This window comes from Nannospalax galili, unplaced genomic scaffold (genome assembly GCF_000622305.1).
Source record: "Nannospalax galili isolate Female #2095 unplaced genomic scaffold, S.galili_v1.0 scaffold538, whole genome shotgun sequence".
NCBI classification, from domain to species: Eukaryota; Metazoa; Chordata; class Mammalia; order Rodentia; family Spalacidae; genus Nannospalax; species Nannospalax galili.
In genome coordinates this window covers 3,205,603-3,225,341 of record NW_008343842.1, presented here as the reverse complement: position 1 = coordinate 3,225,341, position 19,739 = coordinate 3,205,603, and the positions used below count along the sequence as shown (strand labels likewise).

General features: G+C 44.4%; 2 protein-coding genes across 2 annotated transcripts in view; one reads left to right on the top strand and one right to left on the bottom strand.

The window, feature by feature from the left end:
• Srpk1 (SRSF protein kinase 1) overlaps window positions 1-19,739 on the bottom strand; it is a gene marked incomplete in the record, with an annotated part of 55,974 nt that overhangs the window by 35,843 nt on the left and 392 nt on the right. The window contains 2 exon segments of the mRNA XM_008840091.3: window positions 608-726; window positions 19,504-19,564. Coding sequence (XP_008838313.1) covers window positions 608-726; window positions 19,504-19,564 — 180 coding nt within the window.
• On the top strand, window positions 12,328-12,816 carry LOC103739661 (mitochondrial import receptor subunit TOM5 homolog). The gene has a single exon (XM_008840090.3). The coding sequence runs from the start codon at window positions 12,421-12,423 to the stop codon at window positions 12,574-12,576; it is 156 nt and encodes a 51-aa protein (XP_008838312.1). The 5' UTR covers window positions 12,328-12,420; the 3' UTR covers window positions 12,577-12,816.

Below are 19,739 nucleotides of genomic sequence, written 5' to 3'. Positions count from 1 at the left end.
GAACTCACTATGTAGACCAGGCTGGCCCTGAACTCACAGAGATCCGCCTGCCTCCGCCTCCCGAGTGCTGGGATTAAAGGCGTGCGCCACCATGCCCAGCATCATACTACCATTTTTAAAGATGAAAAAGGATAAAAAATGGGGCTGGAGGTGCAGCTCAGTGCTGGAGCACTTATCTAATAAGTTCTAGGTCTTGGGTTTAATCCCCAGCACTGCCAACAACAAAAAGTATAGGGTGCTAGAAGGATGGCTCAGTGGTTAAGAGCACTAGCTGCTCTTGCAGAGGACCTTAGTTCTGTTCCCAGCATCGACATGGCGGCTAACCACCTCTGTAACTCTACTTCCAGGGGACCCAATGGCCTCTTCTGACCTCCACTGGCATAGCATGCACAGGGGCACTTACAAACATGCAGGCAAAACATTCATACACATAAAATAAAAATAAATCATTTTTTAAAAATTAAAAAAAATGTAATATGAATTCATGCTTTGTAAGTCAAACAACTAAAAACAAATACCATTTGCTATCTAGGAAAAAAACTGTGCTCAGGTACCAGATGAGGACTGCACAGATGGATCACAACTCAGCATCCTCTGGCAGACGCACCTTTACAGTAGTCATTGGGATCTTCTTGCTCGTCATCGTCAGACCCCAGAATCTCCTCTTCCTGCTCTGGGATATCGCTCTCGGAGTGGGGTGCAGAGCCTCGGTGCTGAGTTTCGGGTCTAAGAAGTGATATAAACATGCTTATTTACTACATAAATTCAGAAGCAAAGAGAACCTTAAGAAACGTTCAAGGCCAGCCAGGTCTACATGGTTATGTTCCAGGCCAGCCAAGGCTACCCAGTTGAGACCCTGTCTCAAAAGCAAACAAACAAACAAAAAATAGTATTATGGTTTCAAATAAGTCAAACAAGGGGCTGGAGAGATGGCTCAATGGTTAAGAGCACTTGTTGCTTTTGCAGAGGACCCAAGTTTCGTTCTCAGCACCTATGTCAGGCAGTACATACTTATAACTCCAGATCTAGGGATCTAATGCCCTCTTCTGGTCCCCATGGACACCTGCACACACATACACACATACTTACACATAATTTTTTTAAAAAACCTTAAAAAGTCAAACAGTTGTAACCAATCAAAGGTCAAGTAGTACAAATGGGACAAAATGAGGCTGTGGCAGACGTCAGGGGGAAAGGGAAAGAGGACAAAGCTCGCCAGTTTCTTCTCCTTGTACTTCTTAGCTAACCTCCACACAAACTCCAAATGTCAAGAGATGATATAACCCAAATGAGGTCAAGTTTTTATGGGTCCTTTAGCTTCATACTCCACTCAACACACCCTCAATCCCAGCAGGGTGCCCCAATCATCCAGATAAACAGAGCCAAAGAGCTAACAAAAACTTGCGAGAGCCTTGTATTCACATTTAAATTCATAATAATCAAATATGAGTTTGCATTTGCTTCAAGAATGAATTTATCTCTATTAGCTGTGTGAGATCCCCTTGTCTCCCATATTAAAAATGGACTAAGTTTGAAAACTGTCTAGAAATTATGTTCAACTCGCTTATTAGTATATAATTTACCTATAATAAATTCACTCACCTAAAGTATGTGATTCAGTATTTTCTAACATTCCGGTGTGCAATCTCATCACCACCCGAATGAACATTCCTATCATCCTTACACCCAAAACAGAACCCTGTATCATTAGCAGTCACACAGTATTGCCTGCACCTGACAGACTTGGGCAAGTACCATCTATTATGTCTCAGTGAACTTGCCTGCTCTGGCCCTCACAGATGGAATCACACAATCTGCTATTTCTGTGCCTGGCTTCTTTTACTTTGCATGTTTTCAAAGCTTGTCAGTGCTGTAGCAAGTGAAAGTGGTTTATTAATTTCGATAGCTGATTAACGTTCCAATGGATAACAGTACATGACGTATCTGTAAATTCACTGACTGATACTGTTGGCCTGTCTTGTTCTACGTTATTAGAAAGCGCTACCGTGAGTGCCCACAGTGTGTGGATCATGTCCGGCAGCATTATTCCTAATAACCAAAAGCTAAAGAACTACATGGCCATCGATAAGAAAACAAGTATCGTATGGAATTCTTATAAAATTAAATATTATTCCCAAGAGCAAAAATGGACGACATCAGCGTGAACAAGACCGGGGAAAACAGCAAGTCACAGAGCTCACCCAGCATGCAGCTCCAATGTCACCTGTCCTTTAGGGACAGCCAACATATAGTGCAACCATAAAGAAAAGGTTCTGTTGAGTCTATAGGAAAACTATGACAGGGACAATCAGGACGGTTACATAAGGGCATCAGCTTCATGGGGGCATCTAAAAATTATTTTGTTATTATTTGTGTGTGTGCGTGTGCACACAAGCATGTGCCAAGTGGAGAAGTCAAAGGACAACTTGGGGCTGGTTCTCTCCTTCCACAATGGGTTCTGAGGATTAAATTAACATTGCCAGGCTTGCACCTGAGCCATTCTGCCAGCCCTGAAATTATTCTTTTTGCTAGTTAAAACAGCTTATATTTAATGTAATATTGTGTGCTTTATACGTTTACCTACCTTTAACATATTTACTGTACATGGCACTATGTCACATAAGGGCATCTTTTTTTTTTGGTGTGTGGGGGGGTCTTTTTGACAGGGTATCTCTGTAGCCCCAGGTGGCCTAGAACTCACTAGCCCCAGACTACCCTTGAATGTACAAGAGATCCACCTGCCTCTACCTCTGCCTCTGCCTGGGATTAAAGGCATGGGCCACCACACCCAGCTATAAAGATATTTTCATACAAGTGGGTAATTTATTATTACAAAAAAAGGTTTATTTTGGTTTGGGGGCTAGAGAGATGGCTCAGTGGTTAAGAACACTGGCGGTTCTTGCAGAAGACCCAGGTTCAAATCCCAGCACCCACACGGCAGCTAACAACTGTCTGTAACTCCAGTTCCAGGGGATCTGACAGCCTCTTCTGTCCTCCACAGGCATTGCAAGACATGGGTGCACTTACCTACATGCAGGCAATACACACACACACACACACAAGTAAGTAAATTAAAAAAAAAATTTTTTTTGTCTCTTTGAGACAGGGTCTCCCTGTAGCCCCAGTTGTCCTGGAACTCACTATGTAGACCAGGCTGGCCTTGAACTCACAAAGATCTGCCTGCCTCTGCCTCCCAAGTGCTGTGATTAAAGGCGTGCGCCACCACGCCTGACAATAAAAATATTTTTTAAAAAAAGGTTTATTTTGCTTTTATGTGTTTGTGTGCACCAGTCATGTGCGTGCCAGTAAAGTGCCCTTGGAGGCTAGTAGACAGTAACAGATTTCATGGAGCTGGAGTTACCGGTATTTATGAACTGCCCAACATAGGGGCTAGAAACTAAATCTGGGGCCTCTGGAAAAGCAGCAAGTGCTCTTAACCACTGAGCCATCTCTCCAGCCACTCAATTTTTTTCTAAGATATATTCATTTTTGTTTTATGTGTATGACCATTTTGCCTGCATGTATGTAAGTGTATCTTGTATATGCCTGGTGCTTACAGGCCAGAATATGGCTTCAGGCCCCCAAGAACTAGAGGTACAGATGGTTGTGAGCTGCCATGTGGGTGCTGGAAACAAAAACAGCCAGTGCTCTTAACAGCTGATCTATCTATCTAGCCTCAGGTAACTTATTTCTTAAGCTGAACATTAATGCTTATGATACTCTTTTTTTGTGGGGGGGGAGTACCCCTTGAAATATTTAAAACACATTAGCTGTGAATATTTTCAGAACAGAATTCAACATCTATGTGGTTTGTTAAGATCTGAGAGGCTGGGGCTGGAGCGACGGCTCAGCGGTTAAGAATACTGGTTGTTCTTGCAGAAGACCCGGGTTTTGATCCCAGCACCCACATGGCAGCTAACAACTGTCCGTAACTCCAGTTCCAGGGGATCCAACAGCTCTTCTGTCCTCCATGGGCACTGCACAACATGGGCGCACTTACCTACATGCAGGCATATAACACTCATACACATAAAATAAAAATAATAAAATATTATAAAAAAGATTTGAGGCTGAGGCAAGATGATATATTTGAGGCTAGCCTGAGCTACATAGTGGCATTATCTTTGAAAAACAAAAAAGAAAGCGTATTCTTCTCTTGCAGCCCCTCTCTCAGTTCCTTCTCACTTTCCCATTTGCTGTGCTCTAAACAACACAAACAACAGAGACTGACGAAAAAGCTGCAGGCATCCTCCTGCCTCGTCCTTCCCAATGAAGGTAGGTCTGCCATGCTGCTAGCAGCACCCCAAGGGGTTTTATGTGATTCACAAAAGAAGTTTTGGGAGTGGGGGAGTGGCTGGAGAGATGGTTCAGCGGTTAGGAGCAATGACTGCTCTTGCAGAGGACCCAGGTTCAATTCCCAGCACCCACATGTTGGCTAACAACCATCCTAACTCCAGTTCTAGGGGATCTGACACCCTTCTGACCTCCATGGACATTGCATGACACAGGTGCACCTACCTACATGTAGGCATGCGCTCATTCACATAAAATTAAAATAATAAATAAAAAACTTTAAAGAAATCATTTCCAAAGCCAATGAAACTAAAAGAGTAAAGTTATAAATCCATAAAAACAGAAATGGAGAACAAGACTTTCAGCAAACAAGGGCAGAGTGGACTCAAATGGGGAGCCAACAACCCACACTGCGATAGGTGTGAGTGAGGGCTGCAGGTGGGAGGAATGGCTAACAGGAGAACAACTCAAGGCTCATACAATGAAGCCAACACCCCCCCCGCCTAGCTTAGTACCAGGCACCTGAGTCTTCAACTCCAAGTCAGAGACCAAAGTAAAAGAAAGCCAACACTAAGAGACAAAGACTCACTGGAAAACCCAAACTTCATAACTAGTTTGTATGAAAAGAGGTCTTGGGTATTAAGCTCCAAACAGAATATAATGCCACAAAGGTAAGCAATAAAGTAAGAAAAAAAGTTCTAGAAAATAAGGTTAGCAAATCACCTACTGAGATAAGACAGGAGCTGCAGAAAGAAAACTCAGGAGGTCAGGAGAGGGCATTATTAAAGAAGTCTGAACAATGTCTAGAGACTGAATGGAATCTCTACCATAAATCAGAGCCTCTTGATACCACACAGGATTCCCTTTACTTAATATACACATTACAAGGGAAATTTAAGATCCCAAAGGATTCTGGGAAGAACCAGGTTAAAATAACAATGACGGCATGGCTGCCAAGCATCTTGTTGGAAACCAGGGCTCTAAGAGATGATGCAGCAATGGCTTCTAACTTCTGAAGAAAAACAGATTTTATGAAGAGAAGCCCCTTAACTTGCCTTTCTCGGTGCTACCTTCTCCTTCACCTCCAGCACAGGTGCTACCAGTCCCGAGAACAAATACAACCTAGCATGGCAGCAGATGCACGCCAGGAAGAGCCCGGGTTCCTTCCTGACACCCTGTAAGCAGAGACACTACCAAGCTAAGGCTCATCCTGACTCTACATCTACAAGAAGCAAGCTTCTGTGTTGTTTAAGTCACTCAGAGCTCATTACTCATTTCTCTCATCCACTGTCAGGCCCCGAGGGCATCACAAGCAAATTTTTTCTCACAGGCTAATTTTTTTTCTATGAAAGAATATGTACACACAGGCTTCCAAAAACTCGGCAGCAACTCAATATTCAACACACTGTTGTTGACCAGTCTTGAACTCATGATCCTCCTGATTTTCTAAGTAGTGGTGAAGATGCCATATTCCTAACAAGTGGAGGAGGGCCTAGCACACATGACGCCCTGGGTTGTCTAAGACCAAAAAGGGAAGGGAAATTTATCCCAATTAAAAAAACAAGCTTTGGCCAGGCGTGGTGGAGCACGCCTGTAGTCCCAGCACTTGGGAGGCAGAGGCAGGCCGATCTCTGTGAGTTCAGGCCAGCCTGGTCTACATAGTGAGTTTCAGAACAGCTGGGGCTACAGGGAGACCCTGTTTCAAAAAGACCAAAAACAACAACAACAACAACAAAAAAAAAGCTTTGGAGCTGGGTGTGGTGGCACACACCTTTAGTCCCAGCACTCAGGAGGCAGAGCCAAGCGGATCTCTGTGCGTTCAAGGCCAGCCCAGCCTGAGATGACAGGGAGACCCTGTCTCCAAAACAAAACAAAACAAAACAAAAAACAAAACAAAACAATCAAACAACCTCAAGCTTTGGGGCTGGAGAGATGGCTCAGAAGCACTGGCTACTCTTGCAGAAGACCTGGGTTCAGTTCCCAACATCCACAAGGTCGCTAACAACCATCTGTAACTCCAGTTTCAGGGAATCCGATGCCCTCTTCTGACCTCCACAGGCATTTCATGACACAGGCGCACTTACACACAGGCAATACACTCACACACAAAGTAAAAATAAATAAAAAAATCCTTAAGAAAGAACGTCTAGTTTTTCCTTTCTTCAACCGTTGTTAGGTAGCATATATTCTCTAAGAAGCTTCATTCTTTTCTATACTTTTTTGGTTACTTAAACAAGTTTACAAGCCAGGCGTGGTGGTGCACACCTTTAATCCCAGCACCCGGACCTTTTGAGTTCAAGGCCAGCCTGGTCTACATAGCAAGTTCTAGGCCAGGTGAGGCTCCAGGGAGACCCTGTCTCAAACACACACACACACACACACACACACACAGAGTTCACAATAAAAGACTATATTGGCTCAATTCTTCCCTAAACCAAGAGAGCTTGGAGTTTTAACTACGCCAGCAGTGGAATGGTGACCACTGTCCTTGCTGTTAGCAAGATATCACCTCTTTTCATGAATTTCAAACAATATAGCCATGGAACTGCTTCTCAGTGGTGAGCAGTCTGGGTTTTGAGAACAAATGTAAGGAAATCAGGAATGATTATACTAGATGTCTACATACAAAGCATTAAGAGATATTAAGAGAATGTATTATAAAAGACACCATACTGGGAATCTCTGCATAATCAGGATGTTTACGCTCCAAGCAATACTCACTTCCTTTTGTAGGTAGTTTAGGACTTTTAATGGAAATACCATAGACTATCCTTTTGGATTCCTTCTAAAGAAGAAACAGGAAGTAAAGATAATGAACAGAGAGCTGATGTGACACACACTAGAAAAGGGGAATAAAGTTCTTTTCACATTCAAAAATAAACTGAAAAATGAAAAAGAAAAACACAGATAAAAAAATAAGCCTATTAGTAAAATAAAATCAGGAACAAGAGCCAGGAGTGGTGGGCATGCTTTTAATCCCAGCATTCGGGAGGCAGAGGCAGGGGGATGTCTGTGAGTCAAAAAGACACACACACACACACACACAAACCCAGGAACAAATTAGCTCAAGTAATTTTGGCTATGGTTCTCCAACTGCACCCCTTGAGTTCAATATAATCTGAGAACTTTTTCGTCTTTTTGAGACAGGGTTTCCCTGTAGCCCCAGCTGTCCTGGAACTCACTATGTAGACCAGGCTGTCCTAGAACTCAAAAAGATCCGCCTGTCTCTGCCTCCTGAGTGCTGGGATTAAAGGCACATGTCACCACGCCTGGCAATCTGAGAACTTTTAAAGAACTAAAGAACTCAGTAGATTTGGTGCCAATATTAACGTGTAATCTTCAAACTATTTTGTGTGTATCGTAAGACAGAAAAAGGAATAAACCGAAGATGTCACTGAGCACAGAAGAGGGATATGCAAATGTGGAATGGTGCAAAGCTAAAGAAAACCCATGGTGCATTTGAATTGGAAATCCATGACCTAGACAGATACATATTTAAAGACTGGTAGTGTCTGTCTGTAACAGGTCTGTCCTCCAGGCCTGTTGAAAGACTGAGAGATAATGCAACCCTGGTAGCAGTGAGAACCTTGGTTTCTAATCGTCAATCCTTCACTAAATCTAAGGCAGTCCGACAGTCCTTCAGAAATCTGGGAGATTACCCTCCCGGGCAGGGAAAGCATGGGGTGAGCCTGGACAGCTAACAAGAGTTCAAAACGAAACACATAGGACCAAATTTAATGCCTGAATCATGCTTCAAAGGCTGAAAATAAAGATAATCTAAAAGACTTGAGTGCCTGCTTAGCATGCACAAACCCTTTGGGTTCGTTCCCTCTTGGCGTAAAAGGATACTTAGTATTAATTCTTACAGTATAGTGATAGCACTGTGGTCACTAAAGGATGTCATTCTCAGACACAAGCTGACGGCTGGTGTCATGACCTCTGCTCCTTTCAAGGGGTTCTGCAACAAAATTATCAGGTAGCCAATTTTACTATTAAGGCCCAAAGCAGGAAACAACCCAAAGGATGACAGAAAGGTGAATCAGGGTGACTAAACTCTACCAGGATACACCAAGCACAGAACTGCTTAGGATCATTTCTCACTGAAAGAAGTCCAACACAAAACAATGTTATATGCCAGTCTGTGATCTGCAGTGTCAGAAAGCAGATCAGTCACTGCCTGGGACCAGAAGGCAGACAGCACAGGCCTTGATCCAGGAAGTGTTTTCAATGTACATGCACAGAGAGACGATACGGAAAATGCCAGCAGTGGGTGGACATGGGAAACTATAGGCATCATAATCAGAGAAATGTAAAATACAGAGACACCATTTTTCACATATCAGAATGCTAAATACAAGTAATTTTGAACATGTACATGTGTGCCATGGCATGTGAGTGGATGTCAGAGCACAACTTTCAGGAGCTGTTTCTCTCTACCATGTGTACTCTGGGGATTGAACTATGGTTATCAAGCCTGGTATAAGTGCCTTTATACACTAAGCCATCACACTGGTCCCAACAACATTTTCCTTTTCTGTAAAGAGCACCTAGACAACTGGCAATGTAATATTTAGATTAAATAACACTGCACTGATATTTTCTTGCTATTTTTATAATTGTACTGTGATTATGTAGATGAGATTTGATATTCTGTTTGAAGCTTAATCAAAGATAACTCATAAGGCTGAGCTGGAGAGATGGTTCAGCGGTTAGGAGTCCCAGCACCCACATGGTTGTCCATAACTCCAGTTCTGGGGATCCAACACCCTCTTCTGGCTTTACATGACACAGGTGCACTTACACGCATGCAGGCAAATCACTCATATACATGAAAATAATTTTTTTTCTAAAAAAAAAGACTGAGCTGGCAACACAAAATGTGCAGAACTTGCTGGTTTTCTGGAAGGCTCAGCACACATCTACATTTAAGGTGATAGCCACCAGATGGCACTATTTGTGACCTAACCCCTGCAGCATAGGAAGTATGTACTCTGACCCAAATTGTACTTTAAAAAGATTGATTTATCCTCAATAAAGCACAAACACTGGGAAGTTACTATACTCAAAATGGATGGTCATCAATCACAAGGCCCATAACGTCTGATCCAATCTAACTTCATTGCCAGACAAACCCATCTGTGTAACACAGACCTCTTTAGGTCTGTTTCGAGTGCCAGCTAACCTGCATGTATGAAGCAGCTGCCTTTGCCATATATATCACATGTCCCCTGGCATGCCTCTTACACTTAGCATCTTACTGTGCTCCTCCTCACTCCCAGAATGTAAGTTTCCAGAGGGAAGACTTCACTTTGATGGCTGTCACGTCCTAGATGCCTAGACCAGGAGTACCTACAAAGCAGTGTTAACCCACCATTCTTCGACTGAAATGCACCATACCTTTGCCTCCAGCAAGCCCCTAATGGAACCAGATGTGTAGAAGTCTTAAATGCCAAGCACGGAAGCATCTTCTGTAAAAAGTGGCATCGTCAGAATGGCTCTACAATAGAAGCACTTTAAAAAGAGTCCTTGGCAAGAAGCTGGGTGAAACAGCAGGACTTTTGAAAAAAGCAAAGATGCAGGAGGCACTACAGAGGGAGTTAATATAAGCACTTCACAAGGTCTCTGGATTCATAGACTGTCTAGGTGCTCCTGGGTGAACTCCTGGCTTGAGAAGTTCTCTGTTGGGCTGAGGATGTAGCTGAAGTAGGTAGAGTGCTTGCCTAGAATGCAGTCTTGGGTTCCATCCTCAGCACTGCATAAAACCAGGCATGATGGCGTACACCTGCAATCCCAGCATTCAGAAGTGGCAGGAAGATGAGAAATTCAAGGTCAGCCTCAGCTATACAGAATTCAAGGCCAATGTGGGAAACATGAGACCATTTCAAAACTTGCTTCACATGTAAAATGGGGGTAGAAATAATACCTACCTCCAGGGGAATTTAAGGGGACATGATAAACCCACACTCAAGCAGTGCTTGAACCCAACTTTTAGCAATGCACATAGGTAACAGAAAAAGGAATAAGCAATCATTTCAACTTAGTTTTGCTAGTGTACAGGCCTCCCAGGCATTTCCTAGACACTGGAAAGGCACTGTGAATGTGCTCACATTCCAGCATGAGAGAAAACTAAGCAACCCCAATTACCTGAAACCACGGTGCAGGGTCAGGCTCATTGAGGCTCCTGGGAAAGAGCAGTGTCTCATCAGGCCCTACTCAATGTCTCCCCAGGAAATGGTGGTCTTATACAATGGCAGGCTAGAGATGGCAATAGAAGAAAACAAGTGGGTAAGGAAGAGTGTGCTCACACTATTTTAATAGGATTGTGACATTTAAGTAAAGAGGTGCCAGAGTTTAATCTGGAATCATTCAAAATGGAGGCTCCATAAATAAAACTGAAACTCAAGACAGAGGAGCTGATTTGAAGATAATACCCAAAAACTAAAAGCTTAGAAACTATACCACATGTTAAACTCAAGTCAATTCTTTCTGCTTTGGGGAATATGGAGTTGTTGATTTAATGTCTTTTGGGGCCTGTTATGGGACTTGAACTGTGACCTTGCCACGATGTTGGAGTCCTAACCTCAGTACCCGAGAATGACAGAGAGTCCAAGTAATGGCATTAAAATGAGGTCATCAGGGTGAGGGAGACTCTGGTTGAAGATAGATTGTCTGGAAGACAAGGTACAGAGATGGAGAAGACAACTTCCTGCCAGAACTAAAGGAGGCCAGGCTCTCTCCCTGTCCCACAAAGAGTCAATCCTACACACACGTTGATTTTTGGATTCTGCCCCAAAGAACTGAGATGAGAAATTTCTGTTGTTTAAGCAACGCAATTTGTGGCACTTTGCTCTGGCAGACTGGGGAAAATTGTATTTGTACACTTTATCTCCTTTATGATAGCACAGGCCCCTTAAGGAGGGCCACCTTGTTCTAGGCATCTATGTCCCTTCCAGAGGATCTGATGCAAAGATCTAACAAGATACTATTTTAGATCTAGCACCACACAGTGAATGCTAAATTCCTCCCACCACCTTTCCACATACATTTTTCTTGATTCTCCGGCGAACTGACATAATCCTTTACATATTTAATTTTATCTGAACATCCTCAATGAGTCTTAAGTTTTTCAGAAATCCTGAACTGGAGCTAGGGTTTGGCAGTATCAGAAAAAAACATAAAAGTTTTTAAGTCATATATAAATAGTTAAATGTGACCCACCCCTGATCTTTAGACCTGATATTGTGTGTGTGTGTGTGTGTGTGTGTGTGGTGTATGTACATATGAAACATTGACAGCTGAAGTAGACCTATTAGTCTGATACAAGGACAGTAATGAGAAATGTCAGTAATGAAAGGTCAAAGATAAACCCATCTAAGGAGTGGAAGAATGCACAAGGACCTGGGCACTCCAGCTCAGTGCCAGGCCAGGTATTCACATGCACCCGTGTCCTCAGAACTGTGGTCCTCCTCAGGCAAACTACAGACAAGAACCCAGGTTCAAAGAATATGAAAGACACTGTCCAAGTTTCACAAAACCAATGAAGGCAGGCTGGAATGTGGGCCTGTGCATCGAAAGAATAAGGTTTTAGGGCTGGAGAGATGGCTCAGTGATTAAGAGCATTGGCTGCTATTGCAGAGGACCTGGGTTCAGTTCCTAGCACCACATGGCAGCTAACAACTGTCTGTAACTCCAGTTCCAAGGGATCCGATGCCCTCTTCTGGTCTCCACAGACAGAGCTTACACATGGTACACTTATATACATGCAAGCAAAACACTCATACACATAGTCAAAAAGATAATGTGTTGATGGAATAGAAAGAACTGGCATTTTGATCAAATTGTTTGGTGGGCATCTTTTAAAAGTCCATAAGATGAGGAGCAGCACAGGTGGAGGCAAAGCTATCCATAGGTTTATGGGGTCAGGAAAAAGGCCACCCTCACATTCCAGGAAACAAAAGTTCACAAGGCCACTCACAAGAGAATGGTAGTTCTATTTCAAATGCTTAAGACTCTTAGGACAAAGAATTTAGAATTTGATTAATTAATTAAAAGACTAGCTCTTCTGAGTGAGGCAGCTGTGGCGGGCTGAACCGTGTCCTGCTGGTGCAAGTTGGTGAGACAGCCGCGATGTTTCGGATCGAGGGCCTCGCTCCGAAGCTGGACCCCGAGGAGATGAAGCAGAAGATGCGCGAGGATGTGATCTCCTCCATCCTGAATTTCCTCATCTACGTGGCCCTGCTGCGAGTCACTCCATATATCTTAAAGAAGCTGGACAGCATATGAAGGTTGGGAGCCACATGCAAATCATGATGTGAAGACCCTGGTTACAGTTTCTCCTCCTATCTGCAAAGAATTGGCCCAGAAAGGTATAAGACTGAATGGACATAAAAATTCTACTTAAGAACAAGTTGGACTGGTACTGGTACTGACCTTCGTAGCTGAAATATAAAACTATTTGGGAAGTACAAAAAGATGTCTTGTGGTCATAGTGTGCCCTTATGCCTGCGATGCTCAGCCTGTCAGTGTTGATGGAATTGTAAATAATCTCAAAGCTCTATAAAGAGATTATGTTTGAAATGGTACTGCCTAGGAGTCATTTCTGTTTACATCTTTACTTCAGTCTGTAGTGTATTTATGAAGAGTCTGTTTTATGGAAGTCAGCCTACACCCACAATGTCATTCAAGCACAGAGCTATCAGTCTATATTTTTAATAAACAAAGCTGATGAAGAAAAAAAAAAAATACTAGCTCTTCTAAATTCAAAGGGCCAGTCACATAGCCCTTCATGGGAGTAACACCCAACTTCACAGCCTTAATGTTTGTTCACTACTGGGGTAATTCTTACATGGTAGTCAAAGTGTATACTAGATGTTCTCACATTTCTTGGCAACCATTCTACCACACCTTTCAATTCATTATCCAACAGCAGCTTGTACAGACTACTCTCCATCCTGAAATAAATAGGACCTCCACTGACCAGCCTGTTCCAGCTGACTTTCCTGTCTAGTGGAAATGTTTGCTATACACCTTGCTAAAAAACAAAGCATACTGAGCTTTAAGGCTTCTCATAACTTTAAAAAAAACCATTTCTTATGAAATTTCTTTAAAAACTGAATTCTATGGTCTTTTTTTTAAAAAAATAAAAATATTTTATTATATTTATTTTATGTGTATGCACGTATTGCCTGCATGTAGGTAAGTGTACCTGTGTCATGCAATGCCTGTGGGGGTCAGAAGAGGGCGTCAGATCCCCTGGAACTGGAGTTACAGACAGTTATTAGCTGCCATGTGGGTGCTAAAATTTGAATCCAGGTCTTCTGCAAGGACATTCTGTTGGGGAACCCTGCTGTTAAGGTTGGCTCCTTTCTCAGCAAGAGCTTCCTGCCTGACTTACCTGGAAAGTGCCGCCAAGCATGGATGCTTGGCCTCATTTAAAACATGACCTTTGGTATAGTTACCTGGAGTAAAAACTACCCCCAGGTTTTTTCTATATGATAATCAGGCATTGTTGCCCGATAGTTGGATGATAGGAGCCCACTGCCACATGTAAATAAAGCATACTGTGAGCACCTATCAGCTGAAGCATTGGCTACTGCCTCCACACTATATTTTCCCTAACATCCCACTAAACAAACGGAGCTGTTTCACCGAATCTAGAGCTGAGTCACTGAGTCTGGAGCTGTTTGCATCACTGAACCTGCCTCCCAGAAGGGCTTTCTTCCATCAGTGCTCACTGGCCGTCCTGACCCTGCTCATCGCTTCTGCTCCCTTTGTCCTCGTGGAACGGTGGCCAACGACCCACGAGGAGAGGGAGCGACCCCACAACATTCAATGTTCTTAACTGCTGAGCCATCTCTCCAGCCCCTGAATTCTATGGTCTTTTACAGCTGATCTTTTTTCAATGCTCTTCTACAACTGAGCATGCTGCTCTGGAACAGGTGCTTCAGACAGTGGCCCATTGATGCCCAGCCTTCCCCTCAAGAGCTTCAAGGCAGAGATTACAGACTGCAGACTGGAAGCCAAACGGTGCCCCCCAAAAAAGGTGCAGGACTCATCATGAAATCAACTGGCCCAAGAGAAGGCAATCAATAAAAACTACATCATCAATATCCCAGACCACGGGAGGGAGGTGGCTCAGTGAGTAAAGCACTTGCTGTACAAACATGAGGACCTCATTTGGGAACCCTAGTGGTCATGAAAAACCCAAGCACAGGTCTGTAATCCCTGCAGGGGGGTAGGGTGGGGGCAACTAGGGACTGAGACAGGAGGATCCTAGGTGCTCACTGGCCAGCCAGTGTAGCCAGTGAATGTGCTACAAGTTCAGTGAAAGACCCTGACTCAAAAAGAGGGTGGAGATGGATAACAGAAGACATCAGATGTTGACCTCTGGCACACTTTTGTTTATCTTCTGTGGTACTGGGGATTGAACAAGGCCTCTTGTATGCTAGGCAAGTGCTCCATCACACCAGTCCTCTCACTACTTGTGCTGCAGGACGGACAAAGAACTTTATTTACCCTCTTCTCCACCTTTCTCTATCTGTGTGATTCTCCACAATGAAGATTTGTTTATTCAGTGTGTGGGGCTGGGTTGGGGGGGGTGTTACTGTATTTACAGGCCAAGCTGACCTCCAACTCACAAGGCTTATTCTTCTAGGTCGTTATCTGCACAATACCGGGAAGAGCTCTAAATGGCTCTGCTAATTATCTCAGTATTCCTTACTCGGAATGACTTTGAATACAGTAAGAGAAGTGTGAAAACCAATCAGTTGTTCAGTATAAACATGAACTTACTGGTAAACTAGGCATGGCGGTGTACGCCTTTAATCCCAAAACTTGAGAGGCAGAGGCAGGCAGATCTGTGAGAGTTCCAGGCCAGTTAGGGTTACATATTAAGACCCTATCTCAAAAAAGAAAACGGAAACAAAAAAACTTAAAGAACTCAGTGGTAAGGAAGACTTGGGGAGTACAAGCAAGTGACTAGAGAGTGGGGCGGTAACCTGCCAGTTACTCCACAAAACGTAATTTGATTCTAAGCTGATCACCTGTCCAGGCTTCCCTTTTAGCAGGGGAACTTTCAGCACCCAGTTTTATTACACACTTAACAAGTTGCTGGTTTCAAGTCATTTGGGCAAGCCTGGGCCTCACTAGAGAGGCACTTATAAAAGCAAAATGTGCTAATATACAAACTTGCTGAGGAGGAAAATATTTCTGAAAAGGGTTCTTGAGATGGGACTTTAAAAGGACACATTTAAGGGCCGGATGGGTCAGTGGGTAAGAGCACTGGCTGCAATGCTTGCAGAGGTCAGAAGGCGGCATTGGATTGCCCTGGAACTGGAGTTGCAAGACAGTTGTTAGCCATCATGTGGGTGCTGGGAACTGAACCTGGGTCTTCTGCAAGAGCAGCCAGTGCTCTTAACTGTTGAGCCATCTCACTAGCCCCAGTAATTAGAAATTTTTAAGCAGCTTTCCCTTCTAAATTTTCAATGCAAAACTAAGAAATGAAACCAGTCTCTACTTCCCTTACCAGTATTTTCCCAGTTCAATCTTGAAACCCAATTTGTATAACACCTATAACATATTTAACTGCAAAATAAATTGAGAACTTCTTCCAAACTGACCACCTAAGTAATGACACAGAAAGGAAATCCATACCATTTCAAAAGCAGCTATAAACTGGACTCGAAAAAGCTCACGGCAACAGATAAAAGCTGCTGATACATGTTCTGAAGGCCAAACGCTCAAAGGAAGAAACTGCACCAGGGCTGCACAGGGGTTCGCTGGGAAACCACTTCTCACAGGCTCCACCTAATCTACCCAGACACCTCAACAAGAACTGTTGGGCTGGAGAAATGCTCAATGGTTAAGAGCACTGGCTGCTCTTTGCAGAGGACCTGTGTTTGGTTCCCAGCACCCACATGGCAGCTAACAACTGTTTCTAACTCCAGGTCCAGGGGATCTGATGCCCTCTTCTGGCCTCTGTGGGCTCTGTATGACACAGGTGTACTTAACATACTCACAGGCAAGACGCTCATACACATAATAATAAAAAGAAAATTGTCATCCAATTCTTGCTGTGGCCATCGAGCAAGTCAGACCTGGGTCCAAATTTTCGCTTTACAGTAGCTCTAGAGGGGCAATCTGACAAATTTCCATTTCCTATAAGTAAAAGGGGGATCCATCACTAATTAGTTAATGTGAATACATTAAGGTAGAGTGGAGAAGAACTGTTCAATAAGGCAAAGTAAAATCCCCTAAAGTTGTATCTTTCAGCACAAGGAATCGAAGGGAAGCATCCTAAAGAACAGTGCTTGGAGGCCCCCAGCTCCAGGACCTCCTGACACATTACTCCAAGTAGGTGGGTTTTAGTTTTATACATACCAGGGCATCAGGACTACACCATGACTGAGTTAGGAAGGGTACTATTTACCACTGCACACTTGCAGAAGAGTCTAACCTTTATGTGAAACTTTCTTTTTGTTCTGCTCAGTCCTGACCACTTTTGACTATGGGCTACCTGTCATAAAGTATGTAAAACTGCTTAACTAACTTTGCCCAAGGTCAGATTAACTCACAGCAAACCTAGAGCTGCCTTACTCCAAAGACCAAACTGACATGCTTCTTTTTCAGACCTTCTTCCTGGCAACTAGTAGCTCGCCTATGCAAAGTACCAAAGCTATCAGGAGTGCAGTCAGCAGTCTCAGAGCAGAGTCAAGTTACCTGGTCCAGAACAGCCTGAACTTCTGACACAGTACTCCAAACAAATGAATTAGGCATTTCAGCTACTAGAAAGAAGGATGAAGAAACAAGAGGGAGAAGGGGGATGAAATAAAGAAAACTACTAAAATTAAAAGCTATTAACTGAGCTGGAAACAAGAACGTGCGTGACCAGAAGCAAAGGGAGCAATTCACTCACTACCCCTTCAGAAGCCAGAGGTGAACAAAATGAAGTAAGATCTGTAATCCACGCTAACACAAAAGGGCAAGTATGGAAATTACAAACAGACACCAGGTGTGGTGGCATGCACTTTTAATCCCAGCACTCGGAGGCAGAAGTAGGCAGATCTCTGGGAGACTGAGGTCAGTTTGGTCTACATGGCAAGTTCCAGACTAGATGGGGCTACAGGGAGAAACTGTATGAAAAAAAAAAAAAAAAAAAAAAAAAAAGAAAAAAGAAAAAAATGAACACAGACAACTCTAAGTTACCTACAGTAACAAACAGAGGAGTGACAGTACAAAGCAGATACGCCTGGCTGTAAAAACAAAGTATATGTGGGCCAGCAAAATGGCTCAGTAGGTAAGGGTTCTTGCCACCAAGCCTGATGACCTGGGTTCAACTCCTGGAACCCACATGGTAGGAGAGAAGAGACTCCTCAAAATTGTCCTCTGATCCGGCTACTTGAACCATAGCACCCATACCCAATAAATAAATGTAAAAAAAAAAAAAAAAAAAAAAAGTACATGTCCTTCATGCATAATCCAAAGTCAGGAGCACCACTGTTGAAGTCCATGGCAGTCACAAGCATTCACTCACCAAATGACAGTTTGATTCCAAGATACAATTCCAAGTGTTATGTGTGACCAGGAAGACCTAGGGATAAAGCTTCTAAAAAACACAACTGATTAGCCAGCTGGATGTAGTGGCCAAGGTCTGTAATCCCATCATTCAGGAGGCTGAGGCAGGAGGATCATTGCAAGTTCAAGGCCAACTTAGACTACCTATAGATACCCTGTCTCAAAATAAATTAAAGTGATTAATAATAGCATTACCTTGTATCAAAATGTCTTTCCCTTAAGGAATTTTCAAAATAAAGCACAGGAAAAAAAAAACATTTAAATTCTTACTGCCAAACTAGAACTGGGTTAGCTCCTTGCTGTTTCCATTAAACCAACCAATGTAGGATTAAAAACTAGTTTTGTATAGTCCAACTACAGACAGTCAAGAGGTAAACAGACACACAAACCTTGGTCAAGTGCTAACAAAACAAAACTTTCATAAGAGGTAATAGAAAATGGAACAAGAGGTGAAGTCACCTGCCACTCTGGTTCTATTAGAAGAGGGAAGTCATTAGGTAGTCTCCAAAATCAACACCCCCGCCCACCCCTATCAGGTACTGTCACCGCCCACCCCTATCAGGCACTGTCATTCACTAAGGTGACCCAGGGTGACCTCTCTGCTCCATGTTACATCAGCTCAGACAGAACCGGACGGCACAGAAGCACCACAAAACATCAGACAAATGGAAAACTACGGAAACCAACGCACCTGAAACGAAGAGTTAGGCGGAGAACTTTAAAAGCTGATCCCCAAGAGTCTTTGCGACTCAACGTTGATGCAAGTCAGTGCTTAAAGCTGAGCCTCATTTGCAGAAGCCCTCCACCGGGGGGCGTCTCTATCTGTCTCTGATCAACTTTTTTTGTTGCCCACAATAACGCTAAAGCACCGCCGTTCAACTGCAGTGTGGCACTTGATCCACCAACCCGGCGGCTGAAAAATCTACCCAAACATTACTGCGTTCACACTCCATTCAGCCCCAGGCCCCGCACAACTCAAGTGGAGCCGACAGTGCACAGCGTGGTCTGCCTCGCACACAGCAAAAAGGAAAGCGAAGCGCTTCTGTTGGCAGGCTCCGGAAGTGGACTGAGGGGGATGGGGAGGGCGGGCGTGGGGGGTGGTTTCCAAGCCTCCCTTCTCTATCAAACGGAGTGTGTTGGTTGGCAGAAGCCGAGAGTAAACACGGAAAATTCATTCAAGAATTTCCTGACGGCCTACCGCGCAGACAGACGTGGGAGGCAAGTTAAGTCGCTGGGATGCAGAGGAGGAGCGGAGTTCACAGACACACCGGTCGGGACCGACCTACCCCGGCCGGGGACGCACACACTGGGGAAGCCGCTGCGTCCTCGGCAGAACTGGGGGAGAGGTGCTGGGCAAGGCTCTGGGTCTTCCTGCATCCGCCCTTCTTTTTTCACTTTTTTCCCAGCAGGCCTGGGAGCTGCAAGGACCCCAAGCCTGGCGTTCCACCACTGAGGCTCCCATTCCTTCCACATGGTTCCCGAAGGGCAGCCCCAAGAGGCCATGTGGCCGCGAGTTGAGGAAGAGGGGGTGAGGCGCCCCGAACCCAGTGCACGCACGCCCGAGGCATGTACCCCGGGCAGAGGTTCCCCGAGGAGAACCGAAGGACAGCGGGGGATGTTGGGGGGCACAAGACTCACTTCCTCTGGGCTTTGTCCTTCTTGGCCTTGGTCCTTTTCTTTCGGGCCTGGAGCGCAAGCACTGCAGGAGAGAGGGATGGATGAAGGGCGAAGGCGGCGCGGGGACCCGGCGGAGGGTGCAGCCCCAGCAGAGGCGCCAGGGCCTGCCCGAGGGGCGGTTGCGGCCCGCGCGCGGCGCCGGCCGGGGGACTGGAGGCCCACCGGGCGCACGGCGGCTGCAAGGCCCGGCGCACCCG